This window comes from Mytilus galloprovincialis, chromosome 10 (genome assembly GCF_965363235.1).
Source record: "Mytilus galloprovincialis chromosome 10, xbMytGall1.hap1.1, whole genome shotgun sequence".
NCBI classification, from domain to species: Eukaryota; Metazoa; Mollusca; class Bivalvia; order Mytilida; family Mytilidae; genus Mytilus; species Mytilus galloprovincialis.
In genome coordinates this window covers 24,816,445-24,836,283 of record NC_134847.1, presented here as the reverse complement: position 1 = coordinate 24,836,283, position 19,839 = coordinate 24,816,445, and the positions used below count along the sequence as shown (strand labels likewise).

At 33.3% G+C, this 19,839-nt stretch overlaps 1 protein-coding gene across 4 annotated transcripts in view; it reads right to left on the bottom strand.

Annotated features, from left to right (window-relative positions):
* Positions 1 to 3,929: 3,929 nt before the first annotated feature.
* Positions 3,930 to 19,839, bottom strand: part of LOC143047234 (uncharacterized) — a 60,297-nt gene continuing 44,387 nt past the window's right edge. The window contains exons 1-2 of one of the 4 annotated variants that reach the window (XM_076220245.1): positions 17,003 to 17,511; positions 3,930 to 5,967 (exon numbers count right to left, since the gene is read on the bottom strand). In XM_076220245.1, the coding sequence (XP_076076360.1) occupies positions 4,555 to 5,925 (1,371 nt within the window). In that variant the 5' untranslated portion in view covers positions 5,926 to 5,967; positions 17,003 to 17,511 and the 3' untranslated portion in view covers positions 3,930 to 4,554. Of the gene's footprint in view, positions 5,968 to 17,002; positions 17,512 to 19,839 lie in introns of those variants that run through there. The other 3 variants (XM_076220246.1, XM_076220248.1, XM_076220247.1) reach the window with 3 other exon arrangements.

Below are 19,839 nucleotides of genomic sequence, written 5' to 3'. Positions count from 1 at the left end.
TTTAGGAATCCGAGTCTGTCAGCTTTGAGTCAAAATAGTGTATCCGAGTTGATAGACATGGATTTCTATGGACAGTGACCGTATGAACTTCATGTAACCCTTTAAAATCGAACCAACTCAAGCGTGATGGTCTAGTATAAAGCAGGCTTAATATTTATAATATAACATGTTCTAATCCTGAATATGCATTTAAATTGCCGCTGGACTATTGAGAAACCCCCGGCAATACATCTTCATCATCATTACAAGTCCAACACTGCGTCTGGTCGGATCTTTCCAACTTTTTTGGGCGTTATGAATAGCAGTAAAACAATTCTGCATTTGTTAATAATTACATTGCATGTATGTTTAATTATATTACGTTATTTTGGTTGGCTAACAGTAATCTCGGTCCTGAAATTCACATTCATTTAACTTTCATGATGACACGAGGTCCCAAAATGAAGTGCTCTGACAGGTAAATTAGGTAACAACTTGACAGAAATCATGACTTGTTCTTATGATCCTAGCTAAAAATGTAATAAGTATTGAATGCTTCTTTTTGTAATTTCATAGGGTTGTTAAAACGTTGACCGTGCGCACATTTTTAGAATGTACTTCGTTCAACGCTTCTACACCCCCAATGAATTTACAAAAAGAAGCATAGATGTGGGAGGCAAGGTTTCTTTTCTGGATGTTTTTTTTTTACAAATGTTATACAAGAGTGCACACGCTGGAATGTCTCGCCTTCTTCACTAATCATTGATATAATGTTGATAGTCCTAAATATAAAGCTTTATAACAACTGTTACATAAACTCAACATTAACCAAGAAAACTAAACATTGATCAATGAACCATGAAAATGAGGTCAAGGTCAGATGAACCATGCCAGGCAGACATGTAAAGCTAACAATTTTTCCATACAACAAATATAGTTTACCTAATTGCTTATAAATTAAAAAAAAAACAAAACAGACTAAAACCCAAATACTTAACACTTAGCATTGAACCGTGAAAATGATGTCAAGGTCAAATAAAACCTGCGCGACAGACATATAGATCATAAAATATTTCCATACACCAAAGTTGACCTATTGCATATAATATTCGAAAAATATACCAAAACTCAGAAACTTAACTTTGACCACTGAACCATGAAAATGAGATCAAGGTCAGATGACACCTGTCAGCTAGACATGTACACGTTACAATCATTCCATACACAAAATATAGTAGACCTATTGCATATAGTATAAGAAAAACAGACAAAAACACAAAAACTTAACTATAACCACAGAACCATGAAAATGAGGTCATGGTCAGATGACACCTGCCAGTTGGACATGTACACCTTACAGTCCTTCCATACACCGAATATACTAGACTTATTGCTTATAGTATCTGAGATATGGAATTGGCCACCAAAACTTAACCTTGTTCACTGATCCATGAAATGAAGTCGAGGTCAAGTGAAAACTGTCTGACAGGCATGCGAACCTTGCAAGGTAAGTACATACCAAATATAGTTATCCAATTACTTATAATAAGAGAGAATTTAACATTACAAAAAATCTTAACTTTTTTCAAGTAGTCACTGAACCATGAAAATGAGGTCAATGACATTGGACATGAGACTGACGGAAAGTTCGTAACATAAGGCATCTATATACAAACTTTAAGTATGAAACATCCAGGTCTTCCACGTTTTAAAATATATAGCTTTTATGATACATTTAAATACATTTTGTACTTTTGAAAACTGAGAGAAATAGCTTGCTAAACACGTATTACTTTGAAAAACAATTGCTATATTGTTTCCGACCGTTATCTCTTTTTTGGTTATGTTCTGAATTTCTACTTTTTTTTATCAGTCAACTAACAAATTCGTGATTATGCATACATCCTAACATTCCACCTTCTACTTAACGAATATTTAATCTTAATCTTGTTCCATTTGAAAATCGTACTAATAGTACTATAAACAATTACATGAAAAAAGTCAATAAAGTAGAACGAACAATTATAAGACGATAACAAAATTAGTATAATTCATCATAACTGAAAACGAAGTTAAGCATCGCTTGAATTCAATTCATGGAATATATGAATTATGGAAGCAGTTTTTGATATATTCTCATGAAATCATCGGCGGAGGACATTTTAGCGCATTAATAGGACATTTGAGCGAAAAAAATCGGACGTTTTGGCGCCAAAGTATAACCTATTTTTAGCGCCTGATTTTTAACCGATTTTATAGAAAATTAAAATTGTCAATGACCATTTTAGCGAAATATTTTTAACCCATTATAATATATAATAAATAAAAAACTTTAACAGGCTCAAGACAGCACAACATAAAACATATGATGTCCATTAAAATACAGTACTTAATGTCTGTTGAATTGCATAAGGAACTGTTATTATTATCGTGTCTAGATTTTAGGGCACGTTCGTCTATATTTCGTATTTTTCTTTGACAATAGTATCAAGAAAAAGTATTTTTCTTTGACAATAGTATCAAGAAAAAGTATTTTTCTTTGACAATAGTATCAAGAAAAACGCAAAATAGCAGGGTGACAACTAAAAGTATATGTAACAATGATCATAAAGATTGGCAATGAACGACTCGAGACTATCATTTGTTCGCATTGAATTACACTGATCTACACTGAACCTCTGGCCAAAGCTTAGCGAGTATTATTCAACCGGATAAGTTTTCGCTAAAATGGGCTATCGAAAATACAGGCGAACGGATTATTCCGGCGCTAAAATGGGCTCTAATGTCGGCGCTCAAATGTCCCCTAGTAGTTCAAAATTGTTCGCTAAAATGTCCTGCCCGAAATCATACAGTAAATGGGCCGACCTATATTTGCGCGGATTTAAAAATGACACACATTACATTTGCGCGGAGAAATGGTATAACTTTGTGTGCGAATTTACACGAGTTTTTTTTTACCTGTAATATGTTTTTCGGTTATTGTTTAGAACATAAATTGGCGATCATACCAAAACTTGTTATTTCATATATTGAAAAACATATACAATGTATATGACAAGTCTTCAATTGTTTATATATAAACATCAAAAAGTCCTACATTTACGTAAAAGAAAAGTTTTGAATAAAATACAGCCACATTTATGGAAAAGAAACATTCAAAGTACATGTATATGGTCATAAATAAAACGCAGTAAACATGCGGATGATTTCTATACGGGAATCATCTATAGATCAGTCCTTGTCTGGTACTTGTATCTTAGTGATTTGAGATAGCATTGACGTGAAATGTCACCAGTTTGAAGTTTCAGAAATTGTTGAAGTCAACGGTAAACTAAATTTTCTCTTTGTCTGCGTTTTACAAGTGCTCGGTTACCGCTGCCGCAAATTTTAATGTAAGTAGTCACCTGAACCTGTAGAATAATCTCAACGAAAGTGTAGTTGGCTGGATGAGTTGAATAAAACTGTACGTTGTTATGGCTATGAAAAGACTATGGCCCATTGTTCACCAACGTCTGTGCGTTATGATTCTTCATTGGACAGAGGCGTCCACATTGCTGGTGAAAATTGTGACTCGTTGGTAACGTAATTTTTACTTAAGTAGTCGGCAAATTTGTTGCAATTTTCATTTACAGGAGAATTTGACATTATATCGTCAGCAAAACTGTTCAGTTTATTTTTACAGTATTAAATTGCTGTTTTTTTATTGGAAGTTATGAACTTCTTTTTCATATGTTTTTGTATAAATCCGCGCAAATGTAGTAACTTTTCAACAGGTAAATTTCGCGCAAACGTGGATTTTTTTTCGCGCAAATGTAGGACTAATTCGAGCAAACATAAGGTATAATTTCTTAGGTACCACGTAATAAGAATTTCATTGTTTTAGCACGTGTACCAGATGAATAATTGGTGACGATTTTTGACAAAAAAAGGAGGGTGGCAAAAATCAGATGTTCAAAAATCCATAGATTTAATAAGGTCAAGATCACTAAAATTTAGACAAACATATTTCTGGGTTAGCATTGCTTTTGACTCTTTGTAGCTTTAGTTGTAGATTGAAATTGTAGCATAAATTAAAGTACATTTCAAGATTTCGTAATTTAAAAGTTACGTGTAAAACGAATTTGAATTCAAAATTCATTTTCGTAGATAATAAAAAGCATCATTGGAGATTAATGAAGATTTAAAAGAGGCCCTTTTGAAAGTTTAATATACCGGTAGTATTTATAATGTATCTTTTATTTTTCTCTTCTTGTGGTTAGGGGGTTATCATTTTATTTATTTTTCCTTTGTGAAAGTCCATCAGCTGCACAGTGCACTGAACAACGTCTTGAACTAAAGAGATTAAGTCGTTCATGGATAATAGTTCTTTCAAAATAAAACATTGAAGAATTGTCAACGTTGTTCCTCAATTCCATTCACGATAAAGAAGTTTATATAATTTCTGTCATTTATTATTTCAACTTTCAATCGGACAGACTACATACATTAATGTTGGTATGCAGAAGGCGATTTGAACATTAATGTATGCCAACAAGCTTATTCTCAATTTAATTTCAAGGCCAAAAAAAAAAATTATCAAAGTCTGGAAGTTTTTGCAGACGTTCGGTTTTCTAATGCTTCCTCTTGGACATCGTTTCCTGGCCAAATGGACTCTTCATCTAATCCATTCAAAACACTTTTACCACTTTTGGATGATTTAGGCCCATTGGACATGCCTTTACTCTGCGAAGACGGTGAACGTATCATTATAAATTCTTCCAAATCCTTGTGTACGGCAATATCTGAATATTTAGAACTTGTGTGTTTTCTTCCAGACATGGTATTTGAATCTAGCATCATTTGCAGCAAAAAGGTTTCCGAACAAGGATTGGGCACGCGCAATATGGATTTTGGTAGATCCATGCTTTTCCCATTGTAATGAGGTGCAGATTTCGGCGGATGTGTTATTCTCTGTAGGTGGTCATGATCCGTGGTTTCTTTTTGATGCAGGAGCATTTGCCGTTTTGAATATTTGAGAAGTCTATATGGATTATTGAACTTTCTGATTCCCTTGGTAGAAAATGAATTAGGCAAGCTGAAACTTTTGGCAGAGTTATCTGAAAATTGGTTTCGAGCTCTTTCCTTATTGTTTATTCGTAGATAATGTTTTAAAGGATTGTCAGCTGATTTCGCCTGCTTGTCTAATCTGGAGCGTTTCTGATCCGAAGAACCAATTATTTCTCTCCAATCAGCTGAAGATGCTGATCTGAAATTTTTCCCTGTCAATTCAAATGACGACATATTTGTGCCTCGCTTCGATAAAGATATAACAGAGGGCGCTGGTGTCGTTGGTGGGGGGTTGTTTGCACCATTATTTGACTTGATACTATTAGTATCTTGTATTGTCAGTGATTCATTAAAATTTACAGATTTCTCAAGACCAGCAGACCTGTTAGGTTCACTTCTGGTTTTGGATTCTTTATTTTGTAACTTTACTCGTGTAACTTCATGGGCAGACGTTTTGTAGTTGCCAACTCTCTGGTCTTTTAAATATTTATCAATTGTTTTAGTAGTGAAACCATTTACGGGTTTTCCACATAGAACAAAACTGGGCTTTTCTTCTGTTATGCCTACCTCACTTGAGTCATAAGGTGAATCCATTGAAGTAATGCCTTGATTTGCATGCTGCAAGCGACTTAGAAAATCCTGTCGTCTGACTGCTACTGTATTTCCCGCCTCAATTAGTTGTTTGTTAGAATTTTTCAAAACTATTTCATACGATTTGTCTAAAGCAATAACAGTGCTGGGTATTGCTCTGCTCGATCTTGATAAAAGTGGCGACGCTGGAGTGTTTCTTGGAGCTGGAGCTCCTTTGACTCGCAACCTTTCAATAACAGTCGCCATTTTATTAGGAGCGTTGTTGACGACATCGTGGGCAAGTTCCAATACCACTTGGTTGCAACTCATGATTTAATAGTTTGTTAAAACCCCTTTACATCCTGGTGAATTCTGAAAAATCAGAAATAAAATAGATTGCATAATAGATTGAAATATAAATAGTAACACATTTAAAAGCATCAAATGTTTATTGTTTTGTCAGGAATTGCAATACGGATATATTCATGACAAATAAAATAATAGATCTATTTTGTATTTTTAAGGACCAAAATCAAGTAAAAGTTGATGATGTCTTTTACATAAAGTTGCCGGACGGTTCCAAACTTTTGTGTAGCCGCAGTGGAAACGAACTTGTTCTGGGAAATGTATATATTTTATTTGATAACAGACAGAAAAAAAGTCATCTTTAAAAGAGATAACAGATGCCAAAGGGGCTTTTAGGGACCATCAGAATTCATATATTGTAAGTCGAAGATAAATTGACCAACCATTTCTGAAAAACAAAACAAAACAAAGAAGGACGAAAAGACAACATTCTACAAAACAACAAATAACGGGGAGATTGAGTAACATGAACCCGCAAAAAATAGGAATGATCCATGGTTAACCTGATGGAAAGCAATTCTCAAAATTTCTTTTAAAATTTGGGGTGATACTAGTTGCACCAGATGGGTAAGGAAGTCTCTTAAAATTTGTGGTAGTCCCGAGGTGCACCTGATGGGTAAGCAAGTCTCTGAAATGAAATAAAAGAGAAGCAATAAGCAATTTTACCTAACGTTAGAAAGCTTCAAGTTTGTTTAATTTTCATATAAAAACATATTTTTTTATAACTTTATATAATATTTTGTTGTAAGCAGTATGAATTTTTGACGATTCGCACATGGTATAGACTCGTCCTTTACATCTTAAAATCATATTTTTGTAGTTTGGGAAATATTTGCCTGACCGAATTTTAAGAGTATTTAATAGTCATGCATGACCTATTTGTTAACATCATCTTTTACAGGATCAACATAATAAATGCTTTTGAGTGCATTGATATCTTAAAGGAAAAAATAGAATAGCATTGTAACCATTAACAATATATTTAAACCAAATCAGACACTTTTGTCGGTCATAGTTATCTGTATAGTTCTGTTTTAACATCTTTAGCCAGTTGATTGACGCAAATGAAATGTACAGACACACCATTATTGACACAAGAAGCCACTCCATTGTTAAAGAGGGTAAGTTGCATACAAAACTTCATTTTTGGTTTTATTTTTATTTTTAATGTATCCATAAATTCCAGCCGCTGAACTGAAACGGTCTTATATTTATGTAGTCTGAAACTGTCTTTAGTTATGTCTGAAACTTTCTGTAGTAATAACATCATCTGTTCAGATATGATGGGAGTTAAAGGGATTGCAATTATGTTATCTTCTGATATATATTTTCACTTTTAGTTTTATTATCAACATCCATTATCGTGAAATCCTAAGCAATACAAACTGGCAAGTGATTGAATCTTTTGGAATTTAATATATTTTTTCATATCCAAGATAGTCAAGCCATCTTTTACATCCAGTCTTTCAAATTGGTTGTATTTCTAAAACAACTTGGTTTATACATGTATCTTGTTACAGTATCATTATATTAGTATGAGACATGCACGAAATTACAGAAAGACGCCAGCATCTCCAATGTAGTTTATCGAGTCTGGTTTTTGTTTGTTTGTAAATGTAGTTAATACCATTGTAAATCAAAATGTGTCAACCTCGGCTTCCGCGAGATACGTATGCCATCCTTCAGTTTGGGATAACTGGAAGGAAATGCCACGAGGAAGACGAATTTCTCACGATTTTAATGATTGAAGCAGATTGGGTGATCTCGATGAAGATGCTATGCATCGTACCGTTGACTGCTTTATTAGAAGTCACATGTAGTACGCCTAAGAACATTTCTAAGATTTCCACCAATTGGTCGTTGCCATAAAATTTGCAAAATGGGGGGATCACTGCAATACAATCTATTTTAGGAAAAATAAAGGGCTCTTGCTCCTTCTAATAGATCTACATCCCTGAAATGTCCAGAGGATTCCGAAGTAGAAAATGCTTGATAGTCATGAATAGTGTTTGAAACGTTCACAAAGATTGTGAAGCACCTATAAAAGAAATAGAAAACACATCAAACTCTTTAATATTTTACTTGTGTTTGTATTGTGTTTTTCTATCTACACCTTTGGCTTAAATATCTTATAATTTTACACTTATTTCATCTGGACCCTCTCCCACAAGGGCCTACTTGCTATCCCTGTGGTTGTTAGCGTGTATCGTGTTGTCCGTTGACAAATTCCTTGAATATTGGCTTCCGTTTTATTCATTTATATTTGTTTATAAATGGAAATCCAATCATTGAAATGGAATTTTATTAATATCAAACGGTTTTACACGCCCCGCCCGTGCTCCAACTGCATTATAAAATTGAATTGTTTAATGTGATATACTACGGAAGCGTATTACCGCCACACACTTTTTTTTTATTTTTCTTCCTATGTTTGCGTTATAACGCAAACCTTTGCGTTTAACGCAAACCTTTTGCGTTAAACGCAGACCGTTTGCGTTGTAACGCAAACCGTTGCGTTATAACGCAAACATTTGTTTTATCTTATTTCTTATTTAAGATTCAAAGGAAACAGTAGTTATTAATGGAGGAGGCTGTATATATTAAAATTTATCACCTTTGTAGTCATTGCAAGGTAAAATGCTTGAATAATTATATCATATCATTGACTAATAATGAGCAGAATGATATAAGAAGATGTGGTATGAGTGCCAATAAGAAAAATCTATATCTAAGTCACTATTCGTAAAAGTAAACCATCATAGGCCAAAGTACGGTCTTCAACACGAAGCATTGGCTCACACTGAACAACGAACTATAAAGGCCCCCCAAAACGATATCCATGTTACTACTAGTATATATATTACAAAGAAAATTGAGTAAATTGATGTTATACCTAAGAAAAAAATCAACCCTGCTAATATAGCTATAACCGAATATAAATATACTTCCAAAGTAAGCTCTGATTTGAGAACTGTGTAAAGTAGGTTAGATTCAAACAATAAATGTATAGAATGAAGATGTTTTATTAACAAAATTATGTTCTCTCTATTCAAATTGCTACCCAAGCATCTTAAAAATACTTCATTATATTGAAATGAAAATTCAATGACTTTCTATCAAAGAATCTTGATCATATTCTGAGATTTAAAAAAAAAATGTTTCCTTATTAATAATTCATTTTAAAGCAGAAAGATCATTTTGTCTATTTGACCTGGAGGTTTCACAATTGTATGACATTATTTTTTATCTTTCAATTTAAATATGACTATATATACTAAACTATATCTATTTTCTTGTTAAATTATATACTTTTCTGATGCACAAATCAGTCTTAATTTATGTATAATTGCACTTCAAGTATTCCATTATTCCTATGCATATTTATTATAATGATTTGGCCTTGTATGTATGTTTTTTTTTATCTACCAGTTAATCACATCCGAAATGAATGACAGACGGACATATATATACAAAACTTAATGAATAATTGAAATCAAGATAGGTAAACGCAAACATAGGAAGAAAAATAAAAAAAAATAAATGTGTGGCGCTAATACGCTTCCGTAATTATATACAATCAGTACCACTTCATAATCAGGTGTCATGTCTTTGTCTGATTGACCGTGGTGAGAACCGCACGTGTACTGTCTTTATATTTCGTGGATTCATGTACCGGAACAATTCATAAAAATTCATCAAATGCAAGGTGGATGTCTTTGGAGAAGACAGAGTTGCTCATCTTTGCGGTTTAAAATGATGCGACCAAAGACGGCAGGTACATTTTATGGTTGTCCAACTCCGAACCATTATTTATTTAGTAAATGCTGGTAGAACTTCAATCCTTTGATTCAAAAGTGAGAAAATTGAAGATCTGATAAAAAAGTCGGGTAAATCAAGAGAAATACACAACAAGAGTGCACACACTGAAATGTCTCGCCTTCTTTACTAATTATTGATAGTATGTTGATAGTCCTAAATATAAAACTTTATTACAACTGTCACATAAACCAAGAAAGCCAAACATTGACCAATAAACCATGAAATTAAGGTCAAGGTCAGATGAACCGTTTCAGAAAGACATGTACAGCTAATAATTCTTTCATACAACAAATATAGTTGACCTACTGCTTATAGTTTAAGAAAAACAGACCAAAACATTAAAACTTAACACTGAGCAATGAACCGTGAAAATGAGGTCAAGGTCAAATAAAACCTGCACAACTAATATATAGATAATAAAATATTTCCATACACCAAATATAGTTAACATATTGCATATAGTATTAGAAAAAAGACCAAAACTCAAAAATTTAACTTTGACCACTGAACCATGAAAATGAGGTCAAGGTCAGATGACACCTGCCAGCTAGACATGTACACCTTACAATCCTTCCATACACCAAATATAGAAGACCTATTGCATATAGTATAAGAAAAACAGACCAAAACACAAAAACTTAACAATAACCACTGAACCTAAAAATGAGGTCAAGGTCAGATGACACCTGCCAGCCAGACATGTACACCTTACAACCCTTCCATACACCAAATATAGAAGACCTATTGCATATAGCATAAGAAAAACAGACCAAAACACAAAAACTTAACAATAACCACTGAACCATGAAAATGAGGTCAAGGTCAGATGACACCTGCCGGTTGGACATGTACACCTTACAATCCTTCCATACACCAAATATAGAAGACCTATTGCATATAGCATAAGAAAAACAGACCAAAACACAAAAACTTAACAATAACCACTGAACCATGAAAATGAGGTCAAGGTCAGATGACACCTGCCGGTTGGACATGTACACCTTACAGTCCTTCCATACACCGAATATACAAGACTTATAGCATATAGTATCTGAGATATGGACTTGACCACCAAAACTTAACCTTGTTCACTGATCCATAAAATGAGGTCGAGGTCAAATGAAAACTGTCTGACGGGCATGAGGACATTGCAACGTACGCACATACCAAATATAGTTATCCTATTACTTATATTAAGAGAGAATTTAACATTACAAAAATTTTTAACTTTTTTTTTCAAGTAGTCACTGAACCATGAAAATGAGGTCAAGGACATTGGACATGTGACTGACAGAAACTTCGTAACATGACGCATCTACATACAAAGTATGAAGCATCCAGGACTTCCACCTTCTAAAATATAAAGTTTTAAAGAAGTTAGCTAACACCGCCGCCGCCGCCGCCGCCGGATCACTATCCCTATGTCGAGCTTTCTGCAACAAAAGTTGCAGGCTCGACAAAAACCGTAGACTAGAATAGCTAATAACGACAATGGAAACCCGCGCCGAAAAATTAAGAAAAAATTAATAACCGGATCCGTAAAACAATAAATAGGGAATGTGTCCATGGGGCACATATCGGATGCCCCTGCTTGCCTACCTTATTAAGTTGTAACGGGACATTACTGAAGAACGATAAAATTGACACAACACAAATTTGAACTTGATCTGGGTTTTGTGGTAATAAGTAATGTGTATGTATTTTATAAAATTTGATTGAGGCAAATTATACTTCAGTAAGAGAACGGAAACGAAAAATGTAGCTTTTTTTCATTTGTGAAGGGCCACAACTCTAGAACGATTACAGAGGCGCCACTAAAATTCAAACTTGATCTGTGTTGTGTGATACTAAGCATTGTGTATACATTTGTGTGTTGCTTAACATTTGGTTGAGGCAAATTTAGGTTAGAGAACAGAAACCAACTTTGGTACGGACAAACGGACGTACAGACGGACATGAATAAAAATTTTGATGCATAAAAAGGTGAACGAGAGTATGGATTTAGTATTTGCAAAAAGCATGTGTATCAATCCAAGGCGCTAAGACCCATATATCCCGTCAGAGATCTAAACGGACAACCTCAAATATTATCGAGAACGGAGTTTCCCTTTTTAAAGAAAAAAAATCACTGATACAATAATTACAGATGCATTGTCGGAATAATGAGCTGTCGGAATAATGGGATGTCGAAATAATGAGTTGTCGGATTATTGAGCTGTCGGAATAATGGTTGTCGGACTAATGAGATATCACCGAAATTTGAGGCCAAATCAGCCCTTACTGGACCTTCTCCCTTGCATTGCAAGCTGATACAGAGCAAGTAAAAATATACCTCATGTCGCTTGTAGTTAATAATTTAACGAAGTCGACCAGTAAACTATTTTGCTTAAATTAAATTTTTAATTCCGTTTTGCTAATCTTGTGGTTTTACATTAAGGAACGTTGTAGTGCGTTTTTTAAAATTGATTTAAAAAAGTTATGGTGTTTTGTAGTGTAGGATTTGAGTCACATCATGCTTCACAAATAAAATAAATTGAGAATGGAAATTGGGAATATGTCCAGAGACAACTACCCGACCAAAGAGCAGATAACAGACGAAGGCCACCAATGGGTCTTCAATTCAGCGAGAAATCTTGCATTCGGAGGTGTGCCTCAGCTGGCCCATTAATAAAAATGTTTACTAGTTCAGTTGAAATGGACTTCATAATGAGACCTAATACATTTATTTTGTACCCCAGGTTTTTAGAATACGTTGTATGGGAAATGTGATAATGTGTACACGGTCTGTAATATAGTTGTATCCCTTTCCTTTCCGTTAAATCTTACCAAATCTTACCAAAGAGATTTTTTAATCAAATCAGAGCAAGGACATACATTGTGTACATATCCTTTAAAATGCCCCGATTACAAAATAAGTCGTACGTAATAAAAACAACAAAACCAACATAAGGGTTTGAATTGTATTTACAAAACGATTAATTAAGAAATATTTCCTTCATGTCATGCTCTATGGTCATTTTAACATGAGTATGCATTAACTTTGTCGATATAAAATATGGTAATGGTATGTTAAATAAGCACAGAGCGTGACATGAAGGAATTATTTCGATTGTAATAGGACATATACGGTATTTTCATAGATAGAAGCGAACACTTTAGAAATGTTCGCCTATTCCCGTTTCCTCCCCATAAATTGCGTACATAACATTTTCATATAAAATGAGTTTCAATCCCAATAGCATGGGAACTAAATGATTCTTAATAGCAGTATGCCATAAAAGTTTATGCAAGAATATAAAATTAATATAATTATATTCTATTAGGATGATATTAATGAAAATAACGGGGGAAAAAAAAGATATGAGTTGAAATGTGAAACAAATACCTTACATGAAGCAAACTACATTTAAAATATTAATTGACAAGGAAAAAAACCCAACTTTGGCTCACAAAGATTCGAAATAATTATTATAATACATTCCGCCGGACGTATTACATGCACAAAGACATTTAAGATGTAATGATATATTATAGTATTAAATATTTATTGTTTGAATATTGTAAAGAGCTTTAACAGGATTTACAACCAATACATAATCACAATATTTCTATATATATATATATATATATTTATAAACTTCGAACTATAAGAAACTGAACATGATTCTTTTTACACAGACAGATTTCCAATTTATTCAGATTAATTCTCTTATTCGATTTTAATTTGAGAAAATGAGACACCAAGCCAACAAAAGAATAACCCTATCTAAAAAAAAAAAAGCAAAGACTTTCTCTATTTTTTTTTCGAGCATAATATATGTCTTTTCACGACCTATGACAAACCAATGAAAAATAACAGCCTCCGTTTGATGGATTCGTCTTGATTCACCCCCCTTTGCAAAATATATTAGTTTAAAAGTAGTATGTTATTAAATTGTTTATTGTCATGACATATTTGTGCCTAAAAAGCAACAACTCAGTGAAAGAACTTATCTTTATTTAAAGAGGGAGCGTCGAGGGCTTACATGATTTTATGAAACCTTTTGTATGTGTATGTGTCGGTTAAAAGTCAGCACTTGTCTTCTGTTTAACTGTAATGTTTTTTGTACTTTACGACCTATTGTTACATGTAAAAGGGAGTAGTCTAGTCCTGCATACATATATAGATTGGTTATATGTCGGACTAGTCTACTTTTAAAGGAGAGTAGTTTACCTAACATATTAATCACTGCACGGTTCAGCTAGAAAGCAGGCTAACCAAATATATTACCTTTACCTACACACTCAATGCATTCTGCTGTAAAATGCTAACATGTCAATGAGAAAGTACCAACTAGTTATTCTATTAAAAATAAATCAAAATGAAATTCAAATAAGTAGATAACTAGGCGTCTCTATATGGAATGGGACTAATCGAATACTGTAGAAGTATGATTAATATGTATGATCAAGGGGGATAATTAGTTACATTGGTAGAAATAGAAAACAGTTAACCTATTAGACTTGCAAAAAACCCATCTAATTGTAATACACTAATATATGATAAAACGAGCAATTAGTAATGGCATAGATGGCAAAATAATTCGAGGGAGGATATATATATAATCGCCGGGATTCGAACCTCAATCTAATTAAAAACCGATCTCTCATCGCTCCTGTTTCTGATATGTCGCGTGGGAGATCTAACGAAACCGGCTTTGAGGTCACATGTGAGTGAACTAAAAGTTATGAATTTAGTAATATATGCAAATAAGTTGACGACCTATTAATAAGCCAATCAAAAAAGTTTATGAATTATTTTGACTGGCGATTTCGTCGTAAATAAAATGAGTTACATCCCTTTGCCTTACGTTAAACTTCCAAGATCGTGGAAGACTCAATTTCATTGGTCGAAAAAGACACACCTACGAGGTCACTCACATGTGACCTCAAAGTGGGTTTCGTTAGATCTCCCACGCGACATATCAGAAACAGGAGCGATGAGAGATCGGTTTTTAATTAGATTGTTCGAACCCATGCTACTGAGATATCGTGACACCAAATCGCCTGCACTGTTACCGGCGCGCTAGACCACACGAACATCTGGGCTTCATAAAAATGAAACTTTCGGTGGCTGGGTGTTACCTTTCCACGTCAGTTTTAATCTAGCGTCGTACTACCAGTACATGATATATAAGGCATGCAAATGGTATTTTTTTTACAGATCAGCTAAATTATATGTAGTAAAGGATCCTTCAAATTAATGTAAGATACAGTCACAGAAATAATTATATTTATAAGTATGTCTGAACCAGTGACAGCTCTACAACCGATTTGTCAATCGGATCACTAGCAGTGATGGGATACATGGCTGTGTACATTCTGTATAGACAGCTCGCCTAAACAACAACCTAACAATGTAAGATCTGTAAATTTGCTCATGTTGTTTTATTTAAATTACAGTGACCCATGATCGTTTACTGGTTTGATTATGTATATATACTCGCGAGCAGTTCCTAAATGCACATAGTCATGATTAGTATAAAGCTTTGAACTTGCATTCGTTCGTATGATGAATGTCTTGTGTGTGCTTTGTAAAATAGGGGTAGGACAATTAAACAAATGCGACAAAAACACCCCCGATATATTCTTTATATAGTAATTTGCGGAGCTTGTTAACAAAAGCGCAGTGATGAATGTACATTGATGTCCTATATTTTTGTATATTTATTTCCATTTTTTTTTATTATTCTGAGATTAATATATACATTTAATAATATACATGTATTGTTATTCTTCTTTGTAAGATGCAATAATTTTTGCTTAACATTGACAAGGTATTGTTAAAAGATTATATCTTTTAATTACATCAACGTAAAAGAAGATAATATACACAAATAGAGTAAAGTATTTATCTCTATATCAGATTTAGAACTTAAATGCCAACCATACGCCCATTGAAAACTTTAACAATGTCACCATAAATTGATACATCTTCGTTTATAATGAAACCATCTCATATATGCCATGATACTCGAAGATTAGCCTGCCCAACAGAGTATTAGATATTGAAGGATAAAAAATATATATTTTAAATTTTCTCTAATTGTAATTTGTCTCTTAAAGTCGTTTTTAAGGTTTATGCAGTGTTGTTTTGTAACTGTCAAGCACGCTGTAAAAGAAAATCAGATGCTGATTCTATATTTTGACAAAGAAGTGCCCTCTGTCACGATAACAGTGTGGGAGTGGTGAAAAGTATGTGCAGTAAATAATTGTAGCTTCATAAGAGTCCCCTTAACTCCACCTATAGATATGAGCGGTAAACGTTGATGCGCCAGAAACCCAACAATTTGAAGGAAAACATCTTTTCCCGAAAAAACTGCATTTGTATATGGATCAATGTATAGTGTTTTAGATTTCATCAAAGATTAACTGGTTCGTGTTAATTTATTGGACACACATGCATTTTAACATAAAGGGGTAACGGGACATTTAGCATATGATATCCTAACAAGTGATTATAGTCGTTACGTTTTAGAATGATTCAGTTAGAGGGTAAGATACTATACCATGCATATTAAAAGCTGTCTCAGATGGAGAATACATAAAAGTTAATAAATGAGTCGGTGAAATTGTTTGTTTTTCATTCATGCCTATTTTGGACATGATATTTTTTTATATGCTGCTGATAAAGTGCATGAATCTATAATACTAAAATACCGAGGTCCATTTTGTCAACCGTCATGGGGTAAAAACGACAAAGAATTCAACTTAATATATAATAAATATAGGACAATGGTGTTGATTAAAAAGTACTCCATTCCAGGCCCTTTTGTTTTCCAAATAATTAATATTACCAATAATTGATAGGTTCCAGGTCGACGGGTTCAAACAGAAAGATTTTGAAAGCAGAGAAAACTGTGCATCTTATAATCGGCATGACTTTATCAGATGCATTACCAATACTAAAATAAGGCAAACGCATAGTTATAATTATACTTTAATTCAGTCACGGACCCGCGATATGACGGGTGTGTTCTAGTATAATATATTATTATATATGGTGGTCTTGAATTCGTTTCGTCTTTGAAATGTTCTTTACTAAAATCAATATGCAGTATGCATGTCGTTTATTTGAATTTGTTGGTTCTATTTTTTATTTCTCTTTTTTATAACTATTTTTCGACTATTTTGATTTTGTCTTTTCTTGTTAAATTAACATATGATGAAAGACTGCACTCACCGTTGAAACAGAAACCGGAAACTACAAACAATATGCATTTTCAATGTCCATATCCTAAACGTATCTTCCAATTTGTATTTTTCGTTCAAATTTCACATTTTAAAAAGAAATCTTTAAAATTCGCTAAATATACCAATACGCCATAACCATGATTTCGAAATAAATGTGTGGCAACTAATCTGAAGAAAATTCCCTCTTAACGATTAATATTAGTTACAAATAACAGATTTAAAATTATTGGCAAGATGGTCTGTCTTGGGAGCCACCGAGCGGAACATGTCGGCTATCGGCATTATAAAGATATTTGTAAGACCGTAGCGTTCTGTTTATGATGGGTGACTAGTTAGACCAGATCTTGATAAAGCGTTTATATCTCTTAAATATAATACAACATTCTTTATTTAAATATACAAACTGCTACTACAATGAATAAAAACAAATCACGGTAATTTAAATTCATAAAACATATGCAAAATCTGTTTAAATAAAAGAGTAGTGGTGAATTAGATGCATCTAGGTGTAAATATAAAACATGGATGTTCGTAAACCGAAAAGAAGATGAGGAAATATGCTTCGTTCCCATACGATTTAAAAAATATTGAATATTAATATAATTCTTAACCAAACTAAATTAATATTTAATAAATCTTTTAATTTTATAATCCGATCAAATACATGCTTAATACGCATTACAGGCCAGTAAATTGTTATATACCTTGTTTTATTGTTGCGCAAGACCGGAATTAATCCACTCAACTTCTTTAAATCTTGAAAATATCATGAACACATTACAATGTGTATACAAATACAAATACACGACTCCAGACAATATAAACTAAGATATATATTATCGTTATTATTGGATCCGTTTTAATAGCGTTATTTAAGATTTCAAACATGCATGGATTTGAAGATGGATTACTGCCACACGGGCAAAGTCTCTGAAAAAAACATCTCATATACCTGTAATTTTTTCAGAGACATGTTCCTGTGATTACTGCACTCCAATAAAAACTCTTTAGGGAGCTACCAACTCAATTGATTTTAAAGGGTGGGCAAGGATGAAAAATTTTGAACTGCATTTTGTTAGTTTTATTTTCTGTTCTGTCTTTTTTATTTTTCACTCTGCTCGGTCCTGCCTTTCTTTATTTGTTTCATACTGATTTTTTTTAAAATAAATTGTCATCCTGCCTTATTTTTTGGTAAGTTGCTTCGGGCTCTGAAAAGGACAAAATGAGGTTTCAATTTCTTTATTCCTGTGACCTAATAGAGGGGATGGGAATTGATGTTGGCAACGTCTCTCGACCATTGGATTTTGCGACCTACATGTAGATATTATGGTATGGGTTTGGATTCATTGGTCCCACGAGAAGAAGAACGGCAGAAGAAGATGTAGAGGGGTCAAAATATCTCATAAGGTGATCCGACTTGCAGAGGCATTTATAGACGAATCGGAAGCTAAATTACATGTGCAAGTACACAAAGCACATTTAGTACAAAATATGAAAGTTAAATACATATGAAAACAGTCATTTTCTGTCCAGTCACAAATATACAAAAAGGCACCGACACTCCGTAATACCATATGCATTTGATTACAAGTGTTGTTTCTTTATATAATATTTGTAGTATGACACTAAGAGGACGACGAAAAATTTAATGCGGAGGGATTTTTTTCCTTCGATTATTCACACAAATATTTATTTATTAATATTATGTGGGGCAGATTTTATTCATTTTTATTCAAGCCAGGATATTCAAAATGATTATTAGGCCTTGTTTTTGTTGTAAGTAAATTATACAATAAATTTGTCTGGTTTGTTTAATTATTGTCAGTTGAGATCTGTTTTTTTTTTCCACTCTTGTACCACCGCCACTTTTAAACTTCATGTACCTCAATTTGCATTTAGTATTGTTGCAGAGGGAACACACATTCTGAAAAAAAAATGTGTCGATGCATTCATATATACTAGTGAAAAACATAAAATTCAGAATAGTTATTTTCAAAAGACTATCAATAAAAAGAGTTATTTGTATATCGGTTGTTTAGTGTAATTTATACGAAGAAGAAAAAGAAATAACACCCATAAACAAAACAACAACTTTTACAGGACATCATCTTTGTGTTTAAGAGATAACTGTATTGTATTTGAAGCTTTAAGGACGTCCATCGGTAGTTTTACTGTCGCAAATTTAGTTTACCTGGCGACGCGGAGCGGAGACAGGTAAACGGGTATTTGCGACAGTAAAACTACCGATGGACGTCCGCAAAGCTTCAAATACAATACAGTTATCTCTATTCTAATGCAAAACAAGTTCATAATTAAATTTCAATCATTATTTCAGTGTAAAACCTTCATTAAAGAAAATTCCGCGAAAAGATGTTATCTTCTTTAGTCCCTACACTAGGTGACGTCATAGGTATGCTTCCGGCGTCAAACATAAACACCGTGCGTTTTCTGGCTTCTGTGCCGCTTCAGAATGTAATAAAATTTGATAAAAGGAAGATTTTTAGGCGCAACAAGTGAGTTTTGTGTTTATTATTGTAGAAATAACACGTCAATACATTGCAAAATTCAAAATGTCGGCTTCCTTAGTTACAGACAAGGAGATAGAGAATTTTACGCTTGCTGTCATCCAATCAGAACAATTGTTACAACATAATTGCATTAGAATTATCATTTAACGTATACAGAATTTCATTAACCATGTTGTCATGTCCTCTCCCTTGAAAAGACGGTCTTAATACTTATGTTTGATTTGCATCTTGAATACTGATGAGTTACTTTTGGTTTATTAGTTCCCTCTGGCCATGGTCAATATCAAATTATGGTTCT